Source organism: Aquila chrysaetos, chromosome 25, assembly GCF_900496995.4.
Source record: "Aquila chrysaetos chrysaetos chromosome 25, bAquChr1.4, whole genome shotgun sequence".
In the NCBI taxonomy this organism is placed as follows: Eukaryota; Metazoa; Chordata; class Aves; order Accipitriformes; family Accipitridae; genus Aquila; species Aquila chrysaetos.
This window is the reverse complement of record NC_044028.1, coordinates 93,381-120,998: the sequence shown is the minus strand read 5'-3', so window position 1 is coordinate 120,998 and position 27,618 is coordinate 93,381. Positions and strand designations below refer to the sequence as shown.

At 41.5% G+C, this 27,618-nt stretch overlaps 3 protein-coding genes across 22 annotated transcripts in view; 2 read left to right on the top strand and 1 right to left on the bottom strand.

Annotated features, from left to right (window-relative positions):
• Positions 1 to 413: 413 nt before the first annotated feature.
• On the bottom strand, positions 414 to 4,748 carry TSR3 (TSR3 ribosome maturation factor). Its single transcript, XM_030001295.2, has 6 exons — positions 4,637 to 4,748; positions 4,192 to 4,396; positions 3,145 to 3,338; positions 2,180 to 2,353; positions 678 to 741; positions 414 to 601 (listed from the first exon to the last, which is right to left on the bottom strand). The coding sequence occupies exons 1-6, from the start codon at positions 4,731 to 4,733 to the stop codon at positions 454 to 456; spliced, it is 882 nt and encodes a 293-aa protein (XP_029857155.1). The 5' UTR covers positions 4,734 to 4,748; the 3' UTR covers positions 414 to 453.
• On the top strand, positions 4,732 to 14,985 carry GNPTG (N-acetylglucosamine-1-phosphate transferase subunit gamma). 3 transcript variants are annotated; one of them, XM_030001292.2, is made up of 11 exons: positions 4,732 to 4,846; positions 4,935 to 4,989; positions 5,278 to 5,345; positions 7,478 to 7,532; positions 7,630 to 7,713; positions 8,777 to 8,870; positions 10,415 to 10,529; positions 11,112 to 11,194; positions 11,465 to 11,593; positions 13,017 to 13,098; positions 14,217 to 14,985. In XM_030001292.2, the coding sequence occupies exons 1-11, from the start codon at positions 4,732 to 4,734 to the stop codon at positions 14,339 to 14,341; spliced, it is 1,005 nt and encodes a 334-aa protein (XP_029857152.1). In that variant the 3' UTR covers positions 14,342 to 14,985. The 3 variants fall into 3 exon arrangements, with proteins under 3 accessions (XP_029857152.1, XP_029857153.1, XP_029857154.1); XM_030001293.2 differs by lacking the exon at positions 7,630 to 7,713; XM_030001294.2 differs by lacking the exon at positions 13,017 to 13,098.
• A 3,420-nt stretch (positions 14,986 to 18,405) lies between these two features.
• Positions 18,406 to 27,618, top strand: part of UNKL (unk like zinc finger) — a 63,352-nt gene continuing 54,139 nt past the window's right edge. For 9 of the 18 annotated variants that reach the window (XM_030002210.2, XM_030002204.2, XM_030002203.2 and 6 more), the window contains exons 1-3: positions 18,406 to 18,524; positions 20,403 to 20,612; positions 26,873 to 27,049. In XM_030002210.2, coding sequence (XP_029858070.1) covers positions 18,445 to 18,524; positions 20,403 to 20,612; positions 26,873 to 27,049 — 467 coding nt within the window. In that variant the 5' untranslated portion in view covers positions 18,406 to 18,444. Of the gene's footprint in view, positions 18,525 to 20,402; positions 20,613 to 26,872; positions 27,050 to 27,618 lie in introns of those variants that run through there. The other 9 variants (XM_030002214.2, XM_041120183.1, XM_030002211.2 and 6 more) reach the window with 7 other exon arrangements.

Genomic DNA, 27,618 nt, shown 5'->3' with positions numbered 1-27,618 from the left:
GTAGGTACTCTGAAGAGGGTGGTAACTTAGTCATGTTTTCCAGTTGAAATATAGCCCAGAAGTTAGAAGGGTTTACTTAATGTACTATTAGGTAAAAATAATCCCTATAAACCACTTTCCAGACACATTGATTAGAATAGTTTTAACTTGTAACTAAGCTTCAGGCTCTTTACATAATAATTAGCATTCCATAAACAATTATCTAAAAATTAAATAACCTAAAGGCTTTATGTGCATAACAAATAGACCTATAAGCCCACATATCACCTGAGGTTCACCTAAAGGAAGGCATTTGCTAGGCATCAAATCACAGGTGAACAAGCCATGCTGTTAACGGTTCACAAGAAAATTTCTTTATACAGGATGTTACAACTCTTTGGGATTGTTGGGGTTTTTTTGTTTGTTTGTTGTGGGTTTTGTTGTGGTTTGTTTTTTTGTTTTGATTTTTTTTTTTTACTTTTCAAATAGTTGATTTATTGGCTGTTGTTGCAGCAACTTTACAGTACCATGATCTTCTGGACTGCTTTCATCACTGCTTTCAGTGGCATCATCTGGAGTGCTCACACTGTCTTCCTCAGATTCTTCATTACTTCGTGCTTGTCTGGAAACATTTTTCAGGATTATAAATTCAAAACAACTTATAATAGGAAAAATAGTATTTAAATTAAATTCATTACCCTGGGGAATTGATTGGTCTGTTGGGATTAGAAAATTCTTCTCCTGATTCAACATCAAATGGATCTGGAAAGAGAAGGAAAAAACATACCCATTGATGAAGAAGGCATATTTTAATGGTCTGCCTTAATTTTCATTTTAAGAGAAGATTGTTGGCATGGAGGGGAAGGCATACGAAGTCCAGTTCAGCTCTCTGTAAAGTTTACTGTAGTCATTTGGTCAGAAACCAGGGGAGGTGAGAAACAACTACCAAGTCCTGCCCCCCTGCCCCCCCATTCTAGTCTTTTCACTCTTTTCCATGCCCTTTGTGCCCCTCCCCTCCAAGGGGTTCAGTAGCTCTTTAGTCAGACTGTACACATAGGTTTCTAAGGCTTTTGGTAAGAAAACATGGATGTTCTCAGAATGGTTTAGTTCTAAAAGGGCTATCTAGTTAGTTCATCTCTACTGAGAAGTGAAGTATAGCTGTCCAGGCTTAGCTCTTGCTCAGTAAGGGTAGGGCTAGATTTACTTTGACTTACACAGTTGGGGAGAACTGTTACCTCAGAAAAGTCAAACAAGGCATGACAGCTTTGGTACTACAGTCCATCCAGAAAATACATACGATTCTGGGTGGAAGCGTGCTTTGTTTGGCATAGTAGTGTTGCCCCTCGAGAACTGTCTTCAGTTTAATGTAATGGTAGTTAGGTTTCCAGCAAACAACAGGATGATTTCATTCAGCCTAGCATGTCGTGGCAAAGACATCAAAGTTCAGTGAAACTAAAGGCTGTCTACCATCTTACAGTGTGACCCCCCTGGCCTATTTTTATGGGACTTAACCACTGTGAAAGGAAAACATTAATTAGGAGCACCTCTCCTCATATGTTCTCGATCACTTGATGTGGCTTTTTTTTGTGCTGTCTTGAATGAGACCAAGCACTCACCTGTGAATATAGCGTGAAATACTGGGATACCAGTAAGTTACTGGAAGAATTTGGGAATAAACTAGTGTACGTATTATAAGCTATTTTCATTATCTTTATAGGTCTGATTTTAAATGTCCTCATTAGGGACTATATAAATGTATCCATTAAAGGTCTTTCTTAGGTTTATGTGCAACTACCTTGCTGTCAGACTGTATGCCTATATTTCTCTTACAGTCCTCCTGAATTACTGGTCTTTTTACTCATACTCTGCTTTTAACATCCGTAGATAAAATGAGGAAGCATCATATTTTCTTTTTACTCCTTAGTTCACCAATATCCTTAATTTAATCAGGGTAGCTGCTCCACAGTTCAGCTGTGAATACACTAATATATGCATTAAATTACTTTAGTCGTTTTCATCTTTTTGAGTTAAAAAAATTAGGCAAACTTGCTTAGAAGAACAATACACAGTATAAAGACAGAACAACATATCTCAACAAAGCTCTTCTACCTTGCCAATATTTTCATGAGATTAAAGGAAAAGATTGTAAGGAATTTAGTTAGGAAAAGGGTGTGTGTGGTGTGTCTGTGGTTTTTCTTACCTATTTCTTCATCTTTTGTTTCTTGGACACTAGCTAAAAAGTCCTTTTCAACTCTCAGCACTTCTTCCTGGCAATGACAGGCTGCATACTTTTCCAAGAGATTTTTGTTCAAGTCAATAAATGCCTTACCCCATTTAAATTTCCTTAGAAGAATGGTGGCTAGGTCTGGGAATCCTAAAACAGAAGATAAATGATCAGTTTTCTTTTTCATTGTACGATTTCACTCACCTTACAGTACATACCTATGTATCACTATGATAGATGTTTGCCAGCATTTTTTCAGTGTTCAGGGATTCAGACTTTTAAAAAGATTAAAAATCTTTTCAAATTTCAGTTTAACTTGAAATACTTAACTGAATCCAAGAAAAGTTCATAGTCTTTTAGTGAGTGTTACATAAAAATATTTTGTATAGGTAATGAATGATTCAAAGTCTAGCTCCCACAGTCCTTCAGCAAGACAGCAATTGTACATATGATATTTTCAGAAGATAAGATTTGTCTGCAGTATAGTAGAGCATGTCTCTTCAATTGTCAAGAAACTTCTGTGATGAGTTTGCAAAACATCACAAGAGGGAGCAATTTCTTTTGTTCTTAACTAGAACCCACCCTATTAACAGACAGCTGTTATCTCTCATTAAGACAAAGTTGCTTAAGGATTCATGCTCTGTCTTTTCTGGCTTTTTTTTTTTTAACAGTTTTTCTAACATTAAGTGCCATCCTGACAAAACCAGGATCATCAGTTTATGTGTCCTATATAGTAGCTGACATGAACACCCCAGAGATACCCCGATGCTACCAGATACAAGCACTTGGAAGAAAGCTAGGCAATCTGATTCCAAACTCAACAAAGTGATGACCAGTGGGACAGCATTACAGTTTAGTCTATCGCAGATCATCTCTTCTGATATATTAAGGATGTAAGAATTGGTGGTAACATATTTCACATCAGACATATTACAGCCTACCGACAATGCAAAAAGCTGCAGCAAAAGCTTCCACGCAGGACAGCTTGCATGGCCGACCATAGTTTACAGGATTTGCAGCCACCAAGTAAGGCAGCAGCCGTAGATGACCTCCTCTCATTCTCTTAAAGGGAGTTTCTTCTAATTTGGCCCATGAGCAATCTATGACTGCCATTCCACTCTGAGCAATCACATGCCTAAAAAAAGAAACATCACTGTATTTGAAAAACTGTTATCATTGTATTGATAAGTTAGTGGGAACTACAATTGCCACTTTATACTGGCAACAAATTTGCATACAATCCCCCCTTTTGTCAATCAAAAAGCATGCATTTTACAATGATCTAAAATACAGATGCAATGAGAAAGAATAATAACATGCTTTTTGTCTGAACACGCACGTGGCAAAAAAGGTTTATCCGTACGTTTCAAACTGAAAGTGAAAAATTCTAGGTTTAAAAAACGTGACAGAAGAGTGTGGTTAATAGTAACATTCGCATTCTTAAAAGTACACCAAAGTTCAGATTTAGGTTCTGCACCAGCTTCTAAAGACTAATCTTTTCTCTGAGTAAATACATCTTTATAAAAATTCTGCAGGCACATCTGAAGAAAATTCTCGGTGTTTCCCCCAAGTACATTTTCTAGTTAATGCATTGTGTTGCCTAGCCAAAGAACTTGAATATGGAATCCTAAAAGATGCAGTAGCTATAGGCCCATGATTCTGAACAAATTAACCTACAAACCACATACTTTGATTTCTCATTGGGATCTACAGATGCTTTTTTCACCTGATACCAGCTGTGTAAAAACGTTAACCTGATTTAATAAAACGGCTCCATTTCTCATGTTCACGCATCAATGTAGTGTAACAGGAAGGTCAAATTTATTCCGCAGCACGGTTGTGGCCATGGATCAGTGGTTAAAAAGTTCACCCTAATATACCATCGCTACAGCATTTGAACCAAGTGCTCTTCCCCACAGCCTGCACCTCCACAGGCTTTGCCAACAGGCAGCGAGGTCACCTGTGCACGGGCCTCACCGGGGACTTGCCTGTCAGCTGGAGAGATGTACTCGGTAGCCAGAGGACTGAGGACGAGGCCCGGGAATCTCTGGCGGAGGCGCAGGGTTCGGAGCAACCCTTTTCGGGCCAGTTTCCTCCCGGTGCATTTCTTGGGATCGCAGTGTCCGAGCTCCCACATGGCAAGAGGGCACGGGAACTTCGCCTCCGGGGCGGCGCCCTCGCCCTCCAGGCAAGCTGAAAACAGCAGGCGCGCATTACTACCCGGCAGGGCCCGGCCCGGCCCGGCCCGGCCCGCCTCGGCAGGACCCGCGGCCCGGCCGGGCCCGGCAGGACCCAGGGCATCACCCGCAGCCCGGCCTGGCCCGCCTCGGCAGGACCCGCGGCCCGGCCCGGCCCGGCCCGCCTCGGCAGGACCCAGGGCAGGACCCGCGGTCCCGCTCGGCGCGGTCCAGCGGCCGCGGCACGCTCCCGCACCTCTCAGCGCGGTCTCCGCCTCCGCCGCGAAGGTGTCGAGGCTGCGAGCCCCGCGCCGGCCGCCCCTCCGCGGGGCAGCGCGCCGGCCGCGCTCCATGGTGCCGCGCTTAGGCGGAGCGGCCGCCCCGTGGCCCCGCGTCCTTCCGTTTCCAGCGGAAGAGGCGATGGCGGCCGCCCGGCTGCTGCTGGCGGCGCTGGGCGCGGCGCTGGGTGAGCGCGGGGGCAGGCGGGGGGCGAGCGGGTGCGGCGGTGGGTCGGTCCGCCCGCCCGCTGCAGCCAACTGCTCTCTGCTCGGCAGGTCTCTTCGCCTCGGCGGGGAAGATGAAGATTGTGGAGGAGCCGAACACGTTCGGGTACGTGGTCGCCCGCTCGCTGCGTCCCGCGACCCACCCGGCCTCGGCGGGCTCGGGTTCCTCTGCCGCTGCGCCCGCTCCAGACCGTTCCGTCCTCCGGGGAAGGGCGGGCCCGGCCGTGCCCGGCCGTGCCCGGGTGCCTCTGCCGCCTCCGCTGGTGGGCCCGCGGGCAGGGTCGCCGCGCGTCCTGCGCGGCTGTAGGTGTTGGGACGCTCGGGTAGGGCAGGATACAGCCGGAGCCAGATGCGTAACTCGGTCTTAAACGCTTCACTCTCCTTCTTTTGAAAGGTTGAATAACCCGTTCTTGCCTCAGCCAAACAGGCTGCAGCCAAAGATGTCCCCCTCTGCAGTATCAGGTATATGCAAGCATTACCTTTTTTGTAGTTTTCATCATTTAGTGACAGTCACTTGCAAAATAGTCTAACCTGACTTTATGCAGACAAAGACTGATTTTACTTGTCGCTTTATGAGCATCAGGGGAAATAAGGATGGGCAAATATATTTTATTGTGCTTCTGACAGATTAAAACCTGGATTAACCTCTTCTGCGTTCCGTGTCCCAGTGCTGTTTGGACTGGTGGTGTCACAGTGCTATCCATATGTTTTATTCTGTGTTTATTGAGGCAGTCACAGATCCTTCTGATCCTTACTAAAAACTTACTTTCTTCTTGAAACAATCCCTAGCATCCTTGAGATTGTCATATAAAAGCCATCCCATCATCTGATGGTACTTAATACTCAAAAATTATTTTTAAAAAAGTCCTAAAAGTAGTCTTGGAACAAGTCACAGAGGTTCAGTTTCACAGACAAAGCCTGGGTCCTGCAATGTAAATCCACCACTTTAGCAAAATAAACAGGAATCTAAAAAATTCTAGATGATATGTGGAGGAGAGTAGATAAAATAAACCGTGAATGCAAGGAGTAAGCAAAAGGAAATAACTCTTGTCTCTCTGCTAACCTTAGGCACAGGCTTAAACCTTGTTCAGGTTCAATAAAGGCATCTTGGTATGGTGACGCTGAATGTGATGATGCTTAATGTCTTCTGTCATGTTTTATAAATCCAAATCAAATGTATAAATTCTGCAGGTACTGCATGTGAAAAATGAAATAGTTAGAAATACGATTAGTAATAGAATGCTGAATGGAAAGATGCCAAAAATAGCAGGAAAAAAGTGAAAAGGACAGTATGCTAGAAATCCTTCTTTCCTGGATGTGGGAACTTATGTGTGGCCAAAAATTGGGAATGTCTATGGAATTGGAATCTAAGGCGTGGAACCCTGTCTTCACATTTATTTCTTTAGCATGGAAACCTTACTCGTTCTTTTCTTTTACAAGAGAGCTGGGGTAATATTTACTATAATTTCTCTTTCAGAGCATCTGCCCAGGAAATGGAGGCATGAGTTTAATGCATTCCTCGGGGACATTAGAATTTGCTTTTTCTTCCTCTTTGGGGAGAGCATCCTAATCACTAAAGCACAGGTTGCATGTAGTAGAGGGGCAAACCCTTTGGCCAAGCCTATGATAATCTGTAGAATGAAGTGCAAGATCGTACAGTCAGAAAAATCAAATGGGAAAGAGAACCTGCCTGTATCCCAGTGGTTAGGGCATTCCGGAGGGCATGATTCTGGTGGTCTGATCTTTGTTTCTGGGATTGCTTGTCTACATTGTTGGAAAAAGTACATAGGCAGTCCTGGCAGTGAGGAATTAGAATCCAGGATGGGGTTTTATTTTACTTGCTTTGTAATCTCTTTTATTCTCCTTTCCTCACAAATATTTAATCATCCCATGCAAAATTACCTTAAACAAGAGACACTGAAATAGCCCTGTAGCACCTAGTTCAGAACTCTGGGCCCTTTTTTGAATGACAAGTTACCTGTCTTGGATTCCTTTGACAGCAAGGCTGGAACGGTCAATTCTACAAGAGTAGAATTGTAACTGCTGACCTGTCTGACAGTAAAAGTTTATCTTGCTGAATACTACCTGGATCAGACCATGAAGGCAAATTGTGAAAAGGAATATCTAGTTCGAGAATCTCAGTGAAACTTAAATATGCAGCACTGTCAACATTCTGAGCAAATGGGCTTTACTAGTATAAACTTGAGGAGTTTGGATGACTTTGGGGACGGACAGCTGCCAAGCAAGGCTTCTAGTCATTTCATTGTCAGATTTTGGCGAGATCTGCACTGATGATTCCTTTTATGGATCTGGCCTCCAACTATTTGTTTGTATACAGTTTTCTTATTTCTGTCATAGAAAGAGGCTGATCTGTTTCACTGAGTGTTGAATATGAAAAATGTTAAAGATCATGATGCAAACCAACATAGCACTAGTGGGAACTTACAGTAATCTATATGGAAGATAGAAATTTCCTTATGTACAGCAGAAAACTAAATTTGTCACATACTCCTTGCAGTTTTGTCACCACAGTAACTTGCTTAAATATAACCAAAATGTTATTCTTCCTTGATGTCATTTTGTGGTGTTTTTAGGCCCTGCACATCTCTTTAGGCTTGCTGGCAAGTGTTTCAGTTTTGTGGAATCCACGTAAGTAATGGATTTGGATATTTGATTCTGTATATTTATTAGGAACAAACTAGTTTTTTATTTCAGTCTAAAACATTTCTTTTTTTTTTTTTTTAAGGTACAAGTATGAGTTTTGTCCTTTCCATAATGTCACTCAGCATGAGCAGACTTTTCGATGGAATGCCTATAGTGGGATTTTAGGGTGAGGCTTTTAGACCTTTAAGTTTTACCTGTGTTGTTAGCAGATTGTTTTATAGATTGTCAAAAAGGAGACAGGTTTAAAATTAAGATTCTTTTATTGGTCAGGTTAGGTCATTGTAGTTCCCAAGGCGTTATGCATAAAAATACCCCATCTTGAAAAATTCACATTTTTTTTGTTGATAAATACTAACTTCCTGTTTTAGCTGGAGGCTGATTAATAACCAGTGCCAACTGCAGGTGTGATATGTTCATGTGAGAAATTCAGTAATGTATAACTACAGCTTATATTAACAAAGATTTCATGTCTGTTAACTATTTTCACTTTGAGTTGAATGTGACCTTACAAAATGAAATGAGTGCTTTATGCCTAGTCGTTGTGTTAAACATATTTAACAAAAGGTAATAAAAGACTCAATGTAGACCAGAAAAAGTATCCCAAAGTATTCAATTCAAAGACCCCAGAGTATCCAAATCATAAGACCTAAAATAAACTTAATTATAAACCAGAGCACTGCTTTAAAATTACTGCCTTTCTAAATATTTTGTATATAGATGTCTCTTTCTTTTCCTGTGTGCACAATAATTAGTGAGCCAATATGAGAGGAAAAGGGTACACTGAGATGCTGAGAGTATCGCTGGCTTTAAGACTAGCAGAAGTAGCGACTGGCTTTTGTAGGTGCTCTCATCAGCACTGAAAATCCTGCAAACAATCTGAGTTGCACAGGGTACATAGCTTCACAGAATTTGTTGTGGGATGATCTATAAGCTGTATTTTACTGGATTTAAACATGGATTTGTAAGTGCAAATGGTTTGCGAACTGAAAGCTGATCCAAAACTGTGCTCTCAAAGTAATGTTGATGTGCCCTGTGTAGCAGCCTAGATAACAGACTACACTGTTTATAAGGTCTTGGCTGGAAATACTAAGACAACAAAAAATGAAGTATATACAGTTAAATTGAAGATGGTATAAGGGTATTCCTGTTTTTCCTCCTGAGTGTTCACCTTTTTCTTTCCAGTAACTTAAAATAAAATGATGTCCTGTTTTGGGTTTGTTTTCTTTCAGAATCTGGCATGAATGGGAAATTGACAACAACACATTTGTTGGAATGTGGATGAGGGAAGGAGACTCATGTGAAACTAAGAGCAGACAGACAAAGGTATAATAACCTAGACTATGCTAATTCAGACAGCATGACTCTCTATACACACTCATGACACTCTACAGACTGAAGCGTTCCTACCTTGAAGAAGTCATAATTTAAGATGTGATATAAAACATGAAGATGAATTCCTGTAGGAGCTAGGTCAATGGATGGAGGAGGGAAGCTAAAATCAGGATAAATTTTTGAAGAAGTTTACTTATGTATTCTCATTGGTTACTTTTAACTCTTTTCCTTGATAGAGTGGAATATTCTGGTATTATCACTACTGTAGAAACATACAGTGCTTTGTAATTTGTGTCAGGAAAAATAAAGAAAATGAGCTATTTGTTGAATGCGGGATGCCAGCGTATTGTGCTAAGAACATCCAGGAAAAAGGAGGGAAAAGAATTAGGCGTTTAACAGCATGCTGAGAAGCTAAGTAAGGTGTTAAAATAAGAGCAGAGGGCATGCAAGGAGAATTGAGGAAGGAATCAAATATATGGGAGTGGCAGAGGAACCAACTCAAGATAAACAGATTCTGGTGTGAGTACATTTTAAAGAAAAAGTAAAAATTCTTATTTTGTGGAGTGGTTAAAATGTTCTGTTTCACATTCAAGTAGTCTCTGTGCCAAGGGTAAGGAAGGGCATCTGAGACTTGCCCAGTGTGTGGCATATGATTTGCATACATTGTGTATCCTTTCATTCATTAATGTTTTTCTTTTTCCACCTCCTATTTCAGTATGTTACACAGTTTTACAGATACAATGAATTAAATCTCACATTCCCTGGTAACGTAGGTAGCTGTTGTGAAGAAGAGTTAAAGATACTGTATAGTTCACAACAGGCTGCTTTTCATGTAGAAGATGCTTAGCTATTACAATGATGGGTGACAATACAATACTTGAGAGAGGGATATATAGTTGGAATAATAACTAATGTGAAGATGGGATAAGCGACAAAATGTCTTGGCCAAGGTGAAAATAGTCTATACTGTGATGGAGGTGCCTTGTTAACATCTTTATCTCCCACAGGGGCTGTGGAAAGAATTACTATTCTTGTATGACCTTTGATATTGTGATTCAAATCTTTCACTGGCATTTAGTTTTGAACAGACAGAAAATACTGGTGTTGCAAGTTTAAAGATGGAAACAAATTTCTACAGGCTAGATGTGTATTGTTCTCTTTATTTAGCACATTGGACAGAACTAAAATTTGTCAAGTGAATTATGCTTATGTCAGGTGAGGTTCTAAAGGGTGTCCTATTTACCCTTCTTTTTACTCTAATTCTTGCTGGAAATACAGTGCTTGGGAGTCGAAGGAACCGTGATAGGTGGGGGGACCATTTCCCATTAGAGCAAGCAATTTTCACATTTGATAAAATAATTTGAAGATGTGCTAGCTATGATTTTTTTTCTGTGGGTGACAGCACTGGAAGCTTTGACATGACAGTATGTACAGAAATGCATCTGCTAGCATTGGAAGACAGCAAATGGATCATCAATGCTGGTCATGTTTTATGTGGAGGTGATTCACTCATCTTTGTTTTTACTGGTGTTTAGGTTCATCTTGTTTGTGGAAAGAGCAATAAATTGGCATATGTGTCTGAGCCGAGTACTTGTGTTTACTCTCTGACATTTGAGACTCCTCTCGTGTGCCATCCCCACTCTCTTTTAGGTAAGATTTAGAAAGTCATTTGTGTGTGGAGCAGCTGGCATATTACACCAACCTCAGAGTGTAAATTTTTAGGTTCTTTGAGTTTGTAACTTGATATAAATGAGTATTAAATGTAACATATAAATGAAGTGTATTTTAAATCCCAATCATTATAACACATAGGTATTTCTCAAATAAATTGTCATTGCTAGTATAGACTCAGTGAGTGGGGTTTTTTGGTGTTTTTTTTTTCTCTTTGTCTTTTTTTCTTGGACGGGTCGTAGGAATCAGCCCTGCAGTATTTGCACATTTACTTACATTACAAAAAGGGAGAGATCAGTGAGAATTACATTCAACAAAGAAATATGAGGCCTTCTAGCTGGAAATAAGAGAAAAATTTTTGGTTGGTGGCATTCTCCGGCAACTTTCAATGTGTGAAGCAGATTTTAAGTTTAACCCCAACTCTTGAAAGCAGTAGAGACTCTGTACTGTATAGAAACCTTGACTTCTTAAAACAAATACACTTGCATGCTACTAGAGGAGCATTTAACTAATGCAGGATAATGCTGTTGGTTTTTACATGGTTTGACTTCCATTTTCCAGTTTATCCAACTCTGACTGAAGCACTACAAAGGAAGTGGGATGAAGCAGAGCAGCTTCTATATGATGAACTAATAACTGACCAGGTTTGTTAACTTTTTCCAACCCTATTTGGTAAAGAACAATTATTGTCAAATAGCCAAACCTGGCTTCTGCAGTTTCTCCTTTTTGAATGGATGCATTTATTCTGCAGTTGGCAAATAGTAATTTTTGTGCTCTGTAACTGCTATATCAACTGACAATTGTAATGTTTGCTACAGTGAAGCTTGAGAAATTGGAATGGCCAGTGCAAATTACACGCAGAGATGAGAGTCGGGTGGATTGATGTATTGTCTTTTAGAAACTTTCTTTTTCAGGGATACAAAAAAATACTGAAGGAGATTTTTGAGGAAGCAGGACTTCTAAAAGCAACAGAAGAAGAGGAAGTTGAGAAACAGAATAAGAAAATAAGTGTGGAATTTGAAACAGTGGAGAAGTGCAGTAAGGTATAGAGTGTAATATTTACAGTGTGGAATTATATTGCCAGTTTTTACTGTATGACAGTATCAGTGTGACAGCATTATGTAAACACTCTTTGGATTCAGCTGAAATCTGTTCATGGGATTATCTCATCTGGTTTCAATATGTAGCAGTCTGCATACAGAGCGTTTTGATATCTTTATTCTAGCCCTTAAGTCAAAAACAAAGCAGCACAACTGAATGCCCAATAAGAAGATGGGTGTGTGTATAGGAATTAGAGTAGGCACTTGGGTTATGAACACCTTGTAAGTACTCTTTCTGGGGAGTATCAGTCTGGAAATAGGACGGAATTGCTAGTGAAAAGAAATATGTAACCAGCCTTGGGAATGTTGACATGGATAATTACCCAGACTCGTGTCAGAATGCATTGGCTGTTGCACAAGCAAAAGGCAGAATGATCTATGCTGTGTCCATTTCTGAATAACTTTCATGTGTGTGAACAGTCCTTCTGCAACAGAATTGAAATGGGGAAAATAGAGGTAGACGATGTGCTCCACCTCAAGGAGTGCAAGCTGAACATCAAAAAAAGAGCATGGAAGGGAATTCATTATAATGCAGAGAAGCTGCTGCTGTTGTAATTTTATTTGAAAATGTAGCAAAGACAAAACACCACGTAGTAATTCCTGAATATAACCAAATAATCTGGGGTTAAACTGAATATACTTATATAAAGATCACCATTTTGATGTGGTACTGCTAGGAGCTGGAGTATTCACCTTTTTTTTTTTTTTTTTTTTCCCCAATAGTTAACAATACAATATTTAATAATTTGTACTTCTTTTTCTGCTTCATCATAGCTCAATTGACATAAAGTTGGCTGTTTTGGTAACCACAGAATCTTAAATAGTTAATCTTTTGCTCTTTCTTGATTGATGTAAAAACCAAAACACAATAAAAAATTAGGGCTTCTTCGAGATTCCAGATACGTGGTTTGAGTCTCAAAGGTACTAAGCAATCCCTGGCTCTGTAAGTTAACAGAAACTGCTGAAAGCAAGAATGTGAAGGTCAAGAGTTGAGGAGGTGACAAACTTCCAGACTGCAGCATTATAATATAAAATAAAATAAGCCTGGTCCTGTGGCAAACTTTATGAATGCTATTTTGTGCTATGATAAAATGCTAGTTAGAGGATAGATCTGAAATAGTTACAGAAAGCACTCCTAATTTTTACGCTTGGGCTTGGAAAAAGCTGGCTCCTGTTTTGGCAACATAGGAATATATCTTTTTATAAAATTTGTACCTTGTTCTTGGAATAAGCAGTTTATCTTTTAAGATCTTCTAAGTCAAAAGCTGTAACAGCTGTGCACAGACCCATTATTTTTTATAAATTCCCATTTTATGTATGCATTTGGAGAGTGGGAGAGCCATTTTAAATGTATTTCCTTTCTTAGGAATACAAGCAACTTTCTAAAGAAATAAAAAAACTTAAAGATTTATTAAGTCAGCACGGTATTGCATACAAAGGAAATTCTGGTGAGTTTTTTGGTATCATTCGTTTTCATTATTGTCTATTCAGAATGTGAATACCCAAATGTTGGTTTTGGTTACAGCAAGGATTAAATAACCTGACATATATGGAGGTAAAATTCAGTAGACAAAGTTTTTAATAAGTACTTAGGTCTTGATTCCTGTGCAAGAGGACTTATTTTGCCCCCAAAAAATGTGTTGATGACTTGAAATTTCAGCTTTATAGAAAAATTTTGACTGCTGTTGTATTTGAAGTTTGTCTCCGGTACTTAAGGTGCCAAAGAAAAAGGAAATCAGTGTCACAGCATTCATAGCACATAAGCATGTTTTAAGTAACTCCATTTTCTGCATAGTCAACCACAAGGCCTGACTTCTTCAAGAACACTTGAAATGTTCTCTGTGTCTGTTTGAATTGGTTTTATCCTTTCTTAGTCAGCTTTTTTTCCTCTCTTTGATTTCTAAGTGCCATATCACATGCACTTTTTAAAAGGAAAGACTGTTTGGTGCTGGCTATGAAGAAGCAAGGCTTATCTGGATTAATTCCAGACAAGTTGTTTTTTTGGTTTTGTTGTTGTTGGGGTTTGGGGGTTTTTTTTGTGGTTTTTTTTTGTCGTTCCCCACCCAGCCTTCCAGTCCATCATGCCCATTATTACATGAACTATTTGTCTAAGGAGGATTTAATCTCCCTGAAATATATTTACACCTTTTATGTTCAGAATTGGCACCTGAAGAAAACAATGAACCTTTCAGCTAATTAAATTAGCTTAAAATTAGTGACATACTTAATTTTTTCTTCTTTTTGTTTTGAGAAACTTTCTTCTCTGTTTTTTTGTTTGGTTTTTTTAAAAATTGGTGACTCTTTTCTAGGGAAAACTCATCGTACTGGAATTTTCATAGAACATTTTATCTGCATGTTTAAACTATTAACTATGTAACTTGCACAGTATTTCTGCCAGTTTGTTAGTTCATATAATTATTGCAGATTAGAACTGTACAATCAAAAGCAGAATTCACAGCTTACTCTAGATGACTTATTATTTCAAAACTATTGAGTAAATTCTGTGACAAAAATGTTTTGGTGTTTAAAAGCGGAAATAACTGATGTCTTAAACTAAATATTACAGCTGAAAATACCAGTGCTGAACATGTAAGTCACAAACTGGCAACTGCAGTGACAACTGTTTTTAACGGGTCAAAGGATGATGAGCACCTGCATGGCGACACAGGAATTTGGAATGACACCGTATGAAGAAATTTGGCTGGTAAACAGCAAGTTCATATGGAATGTCAAGCAAGTTGAACGTGTATCATGGCACCGAGATGACTGACCTTCTGCGAGGATTCTTGACTTTCTGAATTTCTGCCGTAAAGCAAAGGGAACATAATGGAGTGCGGGCTCGCCATTGCTGAGAACAGTTGGCTAGTCTCTGAGATCATTTGTAAAACTTCTTTGCTAAGGCCGGTATTGGGCATAGGTTTACAGATTGCACATCCCCAGTCCCAGCTGTTATTTTCTTTGATCAAGCACAGCGACAGGTGGTGTAAATACAAAATAGTTCAAGTCCAGTGCTGTAAGATGTTGCATGCATGAAAGGTAGCAAGTACACTATTAAGAACACATTGCCTCATCTGTGTGCTGAAAGGTTTTCTGTGCAGGCTTTAGCAGAAAAAGAAACGTTTTCTGCTGCAGCAGTGCATAACACCCCACTCCACCCATGCTGAGAGGTTGATGTCATCCTGGGAGAGCGGGTGGGTAAAATGAAAGCTCTTCAGGCTCTGACGGAAAGGTGCTAATGAAAGCACCAAAACTGTTCTGAAAGAACAGCTGCGTTGAGGGAGCACGTGGCCGTTCTCTGTACATAACGTGGAATAAAGTGGACTTTTCCAACGCAAGCGGTGGAGCCGTTACTGTGGGAGTCGGTGGAGGCCGGGAACGCTGCCTCCTCTCGTCCGGTTGGTGAGCTCGCCGGGCGAGCAGCGCGCGGCCCCCGCCGCGCTCCAGCGGTTCTGCCGCCTAGCTCCTCGGCGGCAACCGGCGCCGGCTCGGCCCGGGCCCGCCGTCCGAGAGCCTGCGGGGCCCCGCAGCCGCCGGCGCGCTTCCGCTTCCGGGCGGCGCGGGGAGGAGCGGGCAGGGCGGTGTGCGGCGGGATGAGCGGGGTGCTGGGCCGCTGGCGGTGAGGTGGAGGGCGCGGGGCCGGGGCCGCGGGCTGCGCGCCCCGCGCCTCTGACGCCTGTGTCTTTGCAGGGCACGGCGCTCCCTGCCCCTGCCTGGCCCCCGGAGGTGGCTGGCGCGGCGGCGGGGCCCGGCGGGCGCGGATCCGGAGGGCGCGGGGGCCATCCCTTTCTCCGCTAGCAAGGCCAGTCCGCGGGTGTGGAGCGTCAGCCGTTCCATGGGGAGCGACCACGAGAGGCCGTGGGCGAAGGTGCTGCCTCTCAGTCTGCTGTGCACTGGGCTGTTGCTCTGGTGCGTCTTCAGGGAGAAAACGGAGATCGATGAGCGACTGGAGGCGGTTTTCTCTGGTCGGATCGCGGACTCTTCAGATGTGGCCCAAAAAAGCAACGCTCCCCTGCAACCGCGGAAGGACGAATGAGGACGGGAGTGCAGCTGCAGTGAAGGAGCTGCCGAAAGCTTGCTGGCATTCACCTGGTTAAAAGCTGTACTGACACTTTAATGGGAAAACGTGTTTTTCTAGCACTCTCGGCAGCCTTATCTTGCAAGCTTGATTCCGTCATGTATCGCGGTGCTTTCTGCGCTGGTCTTAGCTTAGTAATTTATACTGGTACGGCAAGGAGTGGTTTCTTCCAGCATTGCACAGTAGGGATGAACAGGATTTATTCCAAATCAGCTTGCGTTTGAAGATAATGTTTTATGCAGCCCATCCCTTTTCCATGGATCATTTTTCTTAGATGCACAGTGTATTAAAATATCAAAGCTGTAAGTCTGTAAAATTGCTGCTGAAGGTGACCTTCATTTGACGTTTTGCTAATCACAGAATATGTTCAACTTGCATCGAAGGCAACTGTAAGTGTATGATTCATTAATATATGTGATTCTTTGTGTTCTGATTTTTTTTTTGTAATTCTACTAAGTAACGTAGAAATTACCTTCTTCAACCCTTAATGCATAGTCGGTGCTTGCTTTCTGGACTAGAACTTTTTACACGTGCCTGATTTAGGTGATCATTACTAGTAAGAGAGGTTTTTGCAGGGAATCTAAGTGATTGGCTTGCATTATACTGGGGAGCAACCCCCTAGTTTCATTGAACAATGTAGTCTCTAGTTTTTCCTACAGATTCATAGATACTGAAACGTGCACACTTGGGAGACTTTTCTTGGAGAGGAAGAATCTCAGCTACTAATACAGAATAGAATCATAGAATCATGGAATCATTTAGGTTGGAAAAGACTTTCAAGATCATCAAGTCCAACCATTATCCATGCCCACTAAATCATGTTACTAAACCATGTTATGGAGTATCCTGTCTACGTGCTTTTTGAATACCTCCAGGGATGGTGGTTCAACCACTTCCCTGGGCAGCCTGTTCCAATGTCTGAGAACCCTCTCAGTAAAGAAATTTTTCCTAATAACTAACCTAAATCTCCCTTGCCACAGCTTGAGGCCATTTCCTCTCGTTCTATTCCCCAGCCACCTGACAGAAGAGACCAGCACCCACCTCACTACAACCCCCCTTCAGGTAGTTGTAGAGAGCGATAACGTCTCCCCTCAGCCTCCTCTTCTCTAGACTAAACAGCCCCAGCTCCCTCAGCCGGTCCTCATAAGACTTGTGCTGCAGGCCCCTCACCAACTTGGTTGTCCTTCTCTGGACAAGCTCCAGCAACAAAATGTCTTTCCCGTAGTGAGGGGCCCAAAACTGAAACACAGTACTCAAGGTGTGGCCTCAGCAGTGAGTACAGGGGAACAATCACTTCCCTGCTCCTGCCGGCCACACTATTTCTGATACAGGCTAGGATGCTGTTGGCTTTCCTGGCCACCTGGGCACACTGCTGGCTCATATTCAGCCAGCTTTCAACCAGCACGCCCAGGTCTTTCTCTGCTGGGCAGCTTTCCAGCCGCTCTTCCCCAAGCCTGTAGCGCTGCATGGAGTTGCCATGACTGAAGTGCAGGACCTGGCAGTTGGCCTTGTTGAACGTCATGCGATTGGCCTCAGCCCATTGATCCAGCCTGTCCAGATCTCTCTGTAGAGCCTTCCTACCCTTAAGCAGATCGACCCTGCCTCCCAGCTTGGTGTCATACAGCTTAGTTCCCTTAAAAGTTAGAGGCATTTTTTTTTCTTAAGCTTTCAGATGTAAAAAATGCAAAACTGTTTTTGTGCCATTAAAATTTCTAATTAAAAACCAAACCAAAACAAAAACCCCCAAACAAACCAAAAAACCAAACATGGCAGCAGCTGGTAAGGCAGGTTGGAGCTACAGAGAGAACTGCCTTAGCATCATGTTTGTCTGACACTGCTGGTTAGTCTCTGAACAACATGCACCACCGTGGCTTGTGATTTTGCTGTAGAGTCCCTGTAGTTTAACCAGATGATGCCTAGCAAGTGAGTACAGTTGGTCTGGTACTGTCCCAAGGTTTAATTTGTCTTGGGATTCAACTTTCGCTACCGCAGAATGTTGCAAGTGAGATACGTGCATGGGGGCATCCTGGTGAATAAAAGAGTGATCCTGGATTTTATTTATATTTACCTAAGGTCAATAATGCTTGTTTCTCTGACTAGCTTCCTTTCTCCACGCTCTATTAAAACAATGATCCCAGCAATGTACTGCTTTGTTTAAGGAAATAAAAAGTTGCCCGTTCGCGTGTGCCTTCTTTTCGAGTGATGTGATAGGTGTTTAATAAAGAACCTCTACCTGCAAAACTCTTCTCATGGTCTCTGGCTTCTAAGGTGTTGGAAAACCTCCGAGCTATTTGTCTGCAGCATTTTGTTGTTAAAAGCACAGAGCACGAGGCCATCGGCTGAAGCGCGCTGAAGAAGCTCTGCGCGCTCTTTCGGCAGCCCGCGTTCTCCGAGGCGTGGGAGGGCGCTGGCGCTGCAGTCGGACGCCTCTCGCGGGTGCACCGTGCTCATGGACTGACGCTCGGCCAAGGTTGCGCTGGAGCCCGGGCAGGCGACGGCGCCTTGCCCGGGCAGCGCGCGGCGGCTCGGCGCGCACTGGCTGCTCGCGCGCGCCGCCCGCGGCCGCGGCCTGGGCGCCCGGGCTGCGCGCGGGGCAGCTGGCAGGCACTCGGGGCGCGCGCGCTGGTGGGGCGGGGCCGGCGGGGATCGCGTTGCAGGGGGGCGGGGCCGGGACCGGCAGGACGGGGCTGCGCCTGCGCTCTGTTGACTACCGGGGAAGATGCCGTCGGTTTCGAAGGCGGTGTCGCGGGGTGGCGGGTCCGGTGGGTCCCCGCAGACCGAGCAGCCGACGCATTATACGTAGGTACCGCGTCCTGGAGGCGCCCTGCTCCCGGGGCCCCAGCGCCGCGCGTGGAGGGCCTCAGGACCCGAGGCGGAGGGCCCGGTCGTGTGTCAGGCCTGCTCCGCGCGGCCTCCCGCGCTGGTGGCTGGTCTGTGAGGAGACCGTCTGGCCCTGGCCGGCCTTCGCCGCGCACCTTTTCCAGCTCCAGGCGCCGCGCGGAGGAAGCCGCGTTCTGCGCCGGCCAGATAGAGGCGGCCCGGGCGCGGCTGGCCGCAGAGCGCCTGCGGCGGTTCTCCGCGCCTTGAGTCTGCTCCCACGGTCGTGCCTCTCTGGTCCGCACTGTGACCCTCCGGCATCCCGAGCCCCGCAGCACCCTCTCGCACTCCGAGCCCGCCCTCTGCAAGCTATGGCAGCAGTCCTTCCGCTTTCCCTAAGCGTTGCATAGCCAGCTTCAGCTCGAGTCCTTGGGACGTTTCCGTGACAGTTTTTGCAGACCTTGCTGTAGTGAAAGACAGGTCCCGTGTGCTCGCCGTCCTCTCTGCAAGCCTATCCGTTTTCTTCTGATACGGTCTATAAAGTCGCTGCAGCCCTCTAGCACTACTGACAGCTCACCTCATGTAGAACCATGTGCTCCCCACAAAGGCATAATAATTTTTCACCTAATTGTTGCATTCGCTCCCATCCCCCATATTGCAGCTTCTATAATGTCACATTTCCACCACTCTCAGAAAGACCACAGGAATGTGGCCACTTACCTAGATACTGCTACAGCCTGTTCTCCAGCCCTTAACGTCCAAAAATTGCGTTCTTTTTTTTGTTTGTTTTTGTTCCTTCTCCCCACAATCCTGGATAGTTTAGAGATTCTTGTCTAAAGTTAAAGACATGCTTCATAACTCTGTCATTACATCCCCCACGTGCCAATTTAAGCAACTGAGAATGAAAAGATGCCCTTTATTCCTCTTTCTAATCCTTTCCTTTCCCTATATCTTCAACTCCCCTGTAGCCTATTATATATCCTGCACCCTTTTAGAGATCTCTGGGAACTCTAAGGTTTTTCTGCAAAGCCCCCATATACCCCTTCCTCTGCAAATACTCCATAACTTTAGCGATGTAATGAGCTTGCTAAATTGCCTAATAGATGTATAAATTGAGACAGGAAGAAGTGCTGTCTTGCATCCTTTGACAAATGCCACAGTAGTGCCCAGACTGGCATGATCTTGATATCCAATGGAAAGAGGTATCAGACTTCCTAAGTAGCTTCTATGCCCTGCATGCTGATGAAGGACTGTCTTACTAACACCTAAGTAACCTTCAAAGACCCCATACTGTCTCAACACAAATGTACCAGTTGCTGAAGTAAGTTTGCTGAACTCCTCTCACAGGCCCTGATAACCTTCATAAAGCTCTTTTAACCCTCTGGCTTTCTATATATTGTGTCCACGTTCTGGGAATGTTCTGATTAAGGACTAATGTTTGAATTAGATGTGGTATTTAGCTAAAACAGCCTTTGTAGGACTATTTTGTATGGTAGCAAGCAATATGAATGCTCATTCAAGTAATTGGTTGGATTTGTAATCTGTGTTTGGTGGTTACTTAGGACAATATTCTAAATACTGTGCTTTTTAAATTAATGTATTTGATTTTAGTTTAGTTACAAAACATAGTATAATGTGCCAGGTATTCCACTGTATTTTATTAGTAATGCATCTGTCATAAAAAATGAAGTCACTTGTATTCAGCTAAACAGTAAATTGTGCACAGGAACTAAAACTGTATGCAGGTACATTTGTACAATTTTTCATGGGCTATGTGCACTGAATTGTCAAGTGCCCTGTTAATACTGTAAAAATGTGCCTCCAAGAAGATAAACTTGTAACACAGTTTAATTTTTTTAGGTATCTAAAGGAATTTAGGACAGAGCAGTGCCCCCTATTTTTGCAGCACAAGTGTACCCAGCACAGACCATTTACCTGTTTTCATTGGCATTTCCTAAATCAGCGTCGTCGTAGACCTATACGAAGGCGTGATGGGACTTTTAACTACAGTCCAGATGTTTATTGTACAAAATATGATGAGACTACAGGAATCTGCCCAGATGGAGATGAGTAAGTGATTTCTTTCAGTCCTAGGTGTTTACAGTATTATCAATGACATTAAGGAAAGATGCTAATTTCTCCTTAGTGAAAATGATCGATAGAATCCTGCTGCAGTTTACTTGAAAACATTTCTATAAGTGATTTGTCAATTTTGGGCACATATACTTTTATATAAGCATGTATTCTTTAGGCTATCACAGAGAATTATGATTTTGCATTGTGATGATCTTTAAAGCATAGCATAAGAAACTCATTTTCTGCTAGTATTGTTGCTGCACATTTATGCTAGTGTTGTTGCTGAACCTTTTTTTTTTTCCCAGTTGTGCTTCCTTTTTCTCCTGACAACTTTGAAATTCACCAGTAGATGCAAACCTTACTATATAGAGGTGGCTTCAGGATTTTAAACTTACATAAGTTTTGTGAAGATTGATGAGTAGTAGAGGAGAATGACAGTTTCATGATGTTTCCAGTGAGAAAAAGCAAAGGAAGGAGTTCACTGTTAGTTGTCTGGCTAGCCTGTTAGTGTTTCCATTTCCATGGACAAGTGTCTCTTCTAGATAAAGGCTACAGAGAGTCTTCAGTGAACTTGGGGAGGGGTAGAAGCTTTGTGGAGATGAGAATGAACAAATGGTACAGTAGGGCAGGCAGGCATATGTAGAGGAGCTGGCTATATTGTGGTCATATGTCAGAGGAGCTACCTTCATCTGCAGTGATGGAAGCAAGGAAGGACTTCTGACAAAAAAAAAAAAATTATTGCAGGAAAACAGCCAGGAAATATGTAGTTGTGCTGGTCACCTGTTTTAAAAATTGAAGACTGATTATTTGGTTACTGTAGCGTATAGCAGCACTTGTCATGGATCAGGTATCTTTTGTGTTATAGGCTGTAGTCACAGAAGAAAAAAGTGGATTTTTCCCAGAGGCTTTACAAACTAAATGACAGAGATAAGGTAAACAACAAAAATGGACTAGGCAGCGTGACAATATTGAGTACCGTGCCTAAGCAATATAAACAGAAAAAAAATGGCTCTGAGGGATGATTTAAAAGAGAACAGTTAATTACCTTTTCAGGTGTTTGTAAAGCACTCCTGCCAGTCCTGGGGCAGCATGGGCAGTTCTTTGAAAATCAGCAAATGAGGATAATGGATTCTCATGTCATGGATTGGTTGGGGACAAAAATTGACCTTTCATTATTGAGTAATAGATACTGATTCTAAAGGAGGAAAAAGGAAGCAATGTTTTAAAAGGCTATTAGCTGGGCAAGACTGAATTATTAGAAGCAAATAAGAGGAGATGTTTCAATAACTGAGATGTGAGATTGAAATCTTTTTGCTGCAATTGGATTGGAAAGGTTGTCCCCTACAGTTGCTGGAGACTACCCCCTGGTTAGGAGCCTAAATGACAAACAGGGTGATTATATTGTCTGGTATAATGGAAGTGCAGAGGACTTGCCAGAAATAAGACCAGCAGTGAGATTCATACCTCTAGTTTAGCATGTTGCGCTTACAGTTTTAATTAAATGGATAGGTTAAGGAGTTACCAGCAAAGAGATGGTGGTTTTCAGGTTTGTGTTTTGCAGTGAAATTGCACAGATGTAGTAAGGATAGGAGGAGGGACCAAGGTTGGAGTCCTGTGAGACCCCTCACCAGAGGCATAAGAAAATGTTGAAGTTGGAAGATATGCTGCAGGAGGGATTGGGAGGAAAATGTGAACGTAACTGAATTCCCATGAACAAAGGAGAACAATGTTTCAAGGGGAGGAAAATTGAGTAAAGGAGACAGTAAATTTAAAAAATGAAGATAGATGTGAGTAGGGAAAACGGAGTCTGTTTTCTTTGACTCAGTTATAAGGCGAGATTGTTAGAGACATTTGTGAGAGAACTTTCAGCTGAACTGTGGAGGCCTTATTTTAGATCTGAACATGAGAACTGGTGGTTAGAAATGGCAGTCAACTGTTGTAAGTTAATAGCTGATTGAAGTTAAGGTAGAAGAGAAAAGGCAAACAGGGCAAATAGTTGGGAAAGGCAAGAGGAGTCAAAGGTAACTTTCTTAAAGATAGACAACGCCAGAGCATGTCTGTAGTGGCAGGAGAAAAAAAATGGAGGAAAACACCAACATTTCTGAGGACATGCTTACAGTGTGGCAGCATTCCTGTTTCAGAACCCAGCAAAAGAGTGGGTTTTTGACCCTGTTTTGTCTTCTGCCTAAAATATAGCCTTTTATTTGGAGCAACTTCAGTTTCTTATAGAAATAGGTTATAAACAGTAGTGCCAGGACCCCTTCATTTTAAGCTATGTGACAATACATTGGTACACTTTTTTGGCTTTTATCTATGTCTCTGTTTCTCTGTTCTGCTCATCTGAATACACGGTTAGTTTAATGCAGATTGTGAGTTGGTAGAGAACTAGCGAGAAAGGTAGAGTGATGACACCCATAATTGTTCTTGGGAACATACTTTCAAGAGAATTAAGTAGAAATTGTTGGTCTCACCCAGGCTTGACTGTGCTATTTCTTTCCAAAGTTCAACTTGGAATGAAAGCCCAAAATTTTAAAGCTGTTTAGGAAAGGGCTTTTCTAAGGGTAGAAAATTAAGACAGTCTGTTCTAAGGAAGGGCCTGTGAGAAAGACTAGATTACTTGCAGAGTTAGAGGCATTTATTTTGAGCAGGAACAGTGTTTCTCTCAATTTCACAAGGGAGGATAGAAGTGATAATTTTTTTAATCTGATGTGTTTTTCAACCATTGTAGTCAACTGATGTCAGGTTCTAAAAAAGATCATTTGGGATATATTAGTATCTGTAATGTAAGACTGCTCTAAGAGTGAATGAATTACAGAAGCGTACTACAGAAGAGCACTTCAAGTAATCATAGCAAAAAATATGTCAGTGCCTCAAGGTTGAACAGAAGTAGAACTATGTAGTTGTTCTCATACACTTAAGAACATTTAGCATTACCCGTTAAACTGGAATTGTTTTATTCTTAAAGGATATCTTTGGAATGTTTATGATGTGAATTAAGAAGCATGTGAAAAGGAAATATACACTTCAGTAATCAGTTAACCTTTTAAGTTTTTGTGAATGTATGTTCCGTTTCATGGTATATACATCTGCTTACTTTGAATAATGTAATGACAGTTTTACTTTGTCAGATCTGGATGCAGAAAACAAAGCTGATTTAAATAGTTAAATGTTGTGTGTAGACTCCAATAGAACTTAAAAATACAGAGTAATGTTCTTTACTGATTCACTATTACTAAGTTTGGATTCAGTACAGTTATTTTAAGCTGGCAGATGGCTGTAGAAATATGGGCCATGAAATAGATTTGTTATTCTACCTGGGAACAACTTTTTTTTTTTTCTTTTTTTAATAATAAAAACATTGTTGCTAAGGAATAAGTGATGTCTGAACAACCTTAGTACCAAACTATGGTACATAAGAACAAGTTTATCACTTTGCAGCCATGTAAACCAATGATAATTAAAATCAGTCATTTTAAATCAAAATACTAGTCTTGTTTAAAGCTATGTATTACAATGGTTTATGCTCCATTAAAATATTTCATTAATAAGGTGAAGGTAAGATCTACCATCCCTTTAGTTCATTAAAGGTTGAGAAGAACATCTGTTCTGTGCATTTTTCAGTGCATTGGCTTAGTTTGATACTATGTGTGAATAAGTACTGGCTGCTATCTAAAAGCTGCTTTTATTAGGGGTTTTTGCCTTTCTGACTAATGATACTGCAATGAACTGCAGCTAATCAAGATGTCTGTGGTTAATAGCATATGTATTATTGTGGTATTGTATGAATAACATATTTTTATGCAAAACATACACATGCAAAATTGATGCCATCGTTTTTGCTCTTTGAGGTTTGCATGCTGTTTAGTCGCCCTGAGTCACCTTAAGAACTAGCCCTTATCGAGTTCTTTACAAGTCTTAGACAACAAACTGTCCCAGTCACACTGGATAGCCTCATTAAAGCATTCTGTTAGTTTCTGGAGGAGGACTTCACCTGTTACAGGACTCTTTAGGCAGCTAGCAAAATGTGCAGTAGGAAAGCTGTGTTTTCAATGAAGTTCAGATTTCATTAGCTATTGATGGCATGAGTATTGAGTCTTGGGGCAAACAAATCTAGGTTTAATTTATCAGAATTAAGAGTCTTGTGACACAGTTTGTATTTCTTTCCCAGCTTGTGTTTGGAATCCATGTTGTCTTTTTGTGGGAAAAAATTGTGACCTGAGTATTTATCCCTCTCTCACATTGCATACAACAAGTTGTGCCTTGCTTGTCTGACAAGCTGTGTCTAAATATTTCATTGAATTCTCACCTTTTTTTTTTTTAAACAGTAATTTAAAAATAATTGAAGGCTTTAACATTTTGGGGGGGAGACCTCCACTGATAAGGTGATTTCACTAGAGAAAAACTGCAGATATTTAAGCAAAACGTTTGCCTCTGATAAGGAGCCATGGGCTTAGAGACAAGCAACGAGATGTAAACACCTGTACACTTCTTGCATGGAAGACATTTGATTCTTGTTTCCAACAGGAACGAGCAAACTTAAGTAGATGAAAATGGAGGCGTGAACATTATGGATAAGAATATGACAGAGTATTCTCACCTTTGTGAGGTGTCCATATATGAGTGAAAGATTAAGAGTTTGTAATGAACAGTCTGCTGGGAAAATGGAAACATTTGACCCCAGCAAAGATTCTGGTAGTGGTGGAGCAGCAATAACAAAAATATAGCCTCAGACTGCATTTCCTCTTGTTTAGAGTTCTGTACAGGACTAATGCTGGCAAAAGTGATTGACTCTTGTGGGTTTTCTTATTTTTCCATGTCTGTAGCAATTCTAGCAGAACAGGAGGGCTGCATCAGTGCTCTTCATACATCACAAAGAATTTCTTACAAACTTCAGCTGAGGCACTGTAATGGGTCCAACAAAGATTGCATCCTGTCTGTCTTTCTGTGTAGAGCCAAGGAGTGTGAAAGAGCTACTTTCAAATCCTGAGTGTAGACTGTGCTCCATCTTACACTGACAAAATGATATGTAGCACTGAATTTGGTATACCTAGTCTTCCCACTAATTAATTCTGCTGGGATTTAAAGAGATAGGTATAAATCACTGGGTGCAGCCCATTTATCTTGTTTGACAGAATGCTGGTTTCAAATTCCTACAAGGAAGCAACTTGTTTCTCAGAAATCATAAACAGTATCAATTCCTGGAAGTCAGCACAAGTTGCAGGTGTTTAACACAGCAGGAAAAATGTATGAATTTGATGTAAATGTTTGCAAACAATTGTACTTGTCTGGTCTAGTTTCCAAATAACCCTTTTAGAATATAGTAAATAAAGCTTAAGCCAGCATAAATTCTTACGAGTGTCAAAGTCTACTTAGTGCTTCACTATTCTCCCTCCATTCAAAGTAAAACATTTCTGTGGGACTTTTCATTTGTTGTTCTGTATCACTCTCTAAGCTTTTTGGTGCAGTTTCTTTTTACTTTGGGATGGGGGAAAGTAGTTTTTGGAGATTAGTATTTTTTCAAAACCAGCAGAGACCAAAATTAATTACACTGAAATAAACTGGCAGAGAACAGACATCCCTGTGTATATATTTTTGTGGGTTTTTTTTAATTTGTTTACTGTTGGTAGTTGGAATTATAATCCATACATGATGCTAGCCATTTTAAAGTACAGACCGTAACTCACATAGTTGTGTCTGAAAAATGGTTAGTATATGTACAAAGATGTACTGCTGATGTAAAAAATTGTTCTCTTCATCAAAAGATAGAAGAGTCAGTTTAGATTTCCCCTGAGATTGTTCAATAAGTTCCATGTCTATAAAGAGCAGGCAGGACAAAAAAAATCACTGTGCTTCAAGTACCCCTTGATTTTAGATGTTGATAACATTAAAAAAAAAAAATAATTCTTGTACCTCTTAGTGTAGAAATTATTTGAGCTTGTATCAGTATGGAAGGTGTCATTCCTTAGCTCAGATGATGTTGTTGCTTACAGGGGTGCTTACTAGATTTATTAATAATATCTTTGTGAGCCAGCCTGCTATGAATTCTTATAACTTTAGCAGACACTAAGAAATAGATTAATGTTCTTCATTTTGAAGCTGATCTGTGATAGTGGTTTGTTTGGGACAATTTTTATTTGAAGAATCCTACAAAGTTACTTGTTATAAGTTAATAGGAGATATACTATAATTCAGAATTAAATTATTAAAAACAAAACTCAAAGTGGTGCTCTAACTTTCCTCTTTCTATTATGTAGTTGCCCTTACCTGCATCGAACAACAGGGGATACAGAAAGGAAGTATCATCTCAGATATTACAAGACTGGAACATGCATTCATGAAACAGATGCCCGGGGTCACTGCGTGAAGAATGGAGTTCACTGTGCCTTTGCTCATGGTCCGCATGACCTTAGACCACCAGTATATGATATAAGGTAGTCTGGTTTCAAATTCTTCAGCCTAATTAGTAAGAAATACCACATGTCTGTTATCAGCACATACCAGAAAATGCAGTGTGCTTTGCATGAAAAATATACTTGCTTCTGTAACTGTAAACATAAGAATGCAATTCACTGTGCATCACAGTAGCCGATAGAAGCACACTGGGAAGTAAAAATACTAAGCTTTTGTAACTTGCAATTTCAAGAGCCATGTAGGTAGTCCTTATGACTGATAAAAGAGCAGATACCCTGCCTTTTGTCATTTATGCCTTGTAAATTTGTATGTGGGTTTTATGTTCACAAATTTATGATTTTGTTAAGCCATCTTTCAGGTTCTCAGCTTGTATGTGTGACATTTTGCCTGCTGACATTGTGGGTTTTTAAATTATGTTATATTTTTTCCTGTATAAGATGTCAGTATTATTTTCTGCCTCTGTAATGTATAATCGAGTTACTGTCGAAAGAAGGTGCTTTGTGAATCAGGGTAGCGGTGGGTATGAGTTTTACCTGTGGCCAAAGCTGGGAGATAAGCGTGTTGTTGGGAGGTATTATAAATGGGTGGA

Coding starts and splice junctions, on each gene's coding strand:
- GNPTG (XM_030001292.2), top strand. CDS start 4,732: ATGGTGCCGCGCTTAGGCGGAGCGGCCGCCCCGTGGCCCCGCGTCCTT. Junction 4,847..4,934: donor GGCGCTGGGCGCGGCGCTGG/GTGAGCGCGGGG, acceptor TCTGCTCGGCAG/GTCTCTTCGCCTCGGCGGGG. Junction 11,594..13,016: donor CAGTGGAGAAGTGCAGTAAG/GTATAGAGTGTA, acceptor TTCCTTTCTTAG/GAATACAAGCAACTTTCTAA.
- TSR3 (XM_030001295.2), bottom strand. CDS start 4,733: ATGGAGCGCGGCCGGCGCGCTGCCCCGCGGAGGGGCGGCCGGCGCGGG. Junction 2,354..3,144: donor TGCAGCTTTTTGCATTGTCG/GTAGGCTGTAAT, acceptor CTTCTGTTTTAG/GATTCCCAGACCTAGCCACC. Junction 602..677: donor AGACCAATCAATTCCCCAGG/GTAATGAATTTA, acceptor AAATGTTTCCAG/ACAAGCACGAAGTAATGAAG.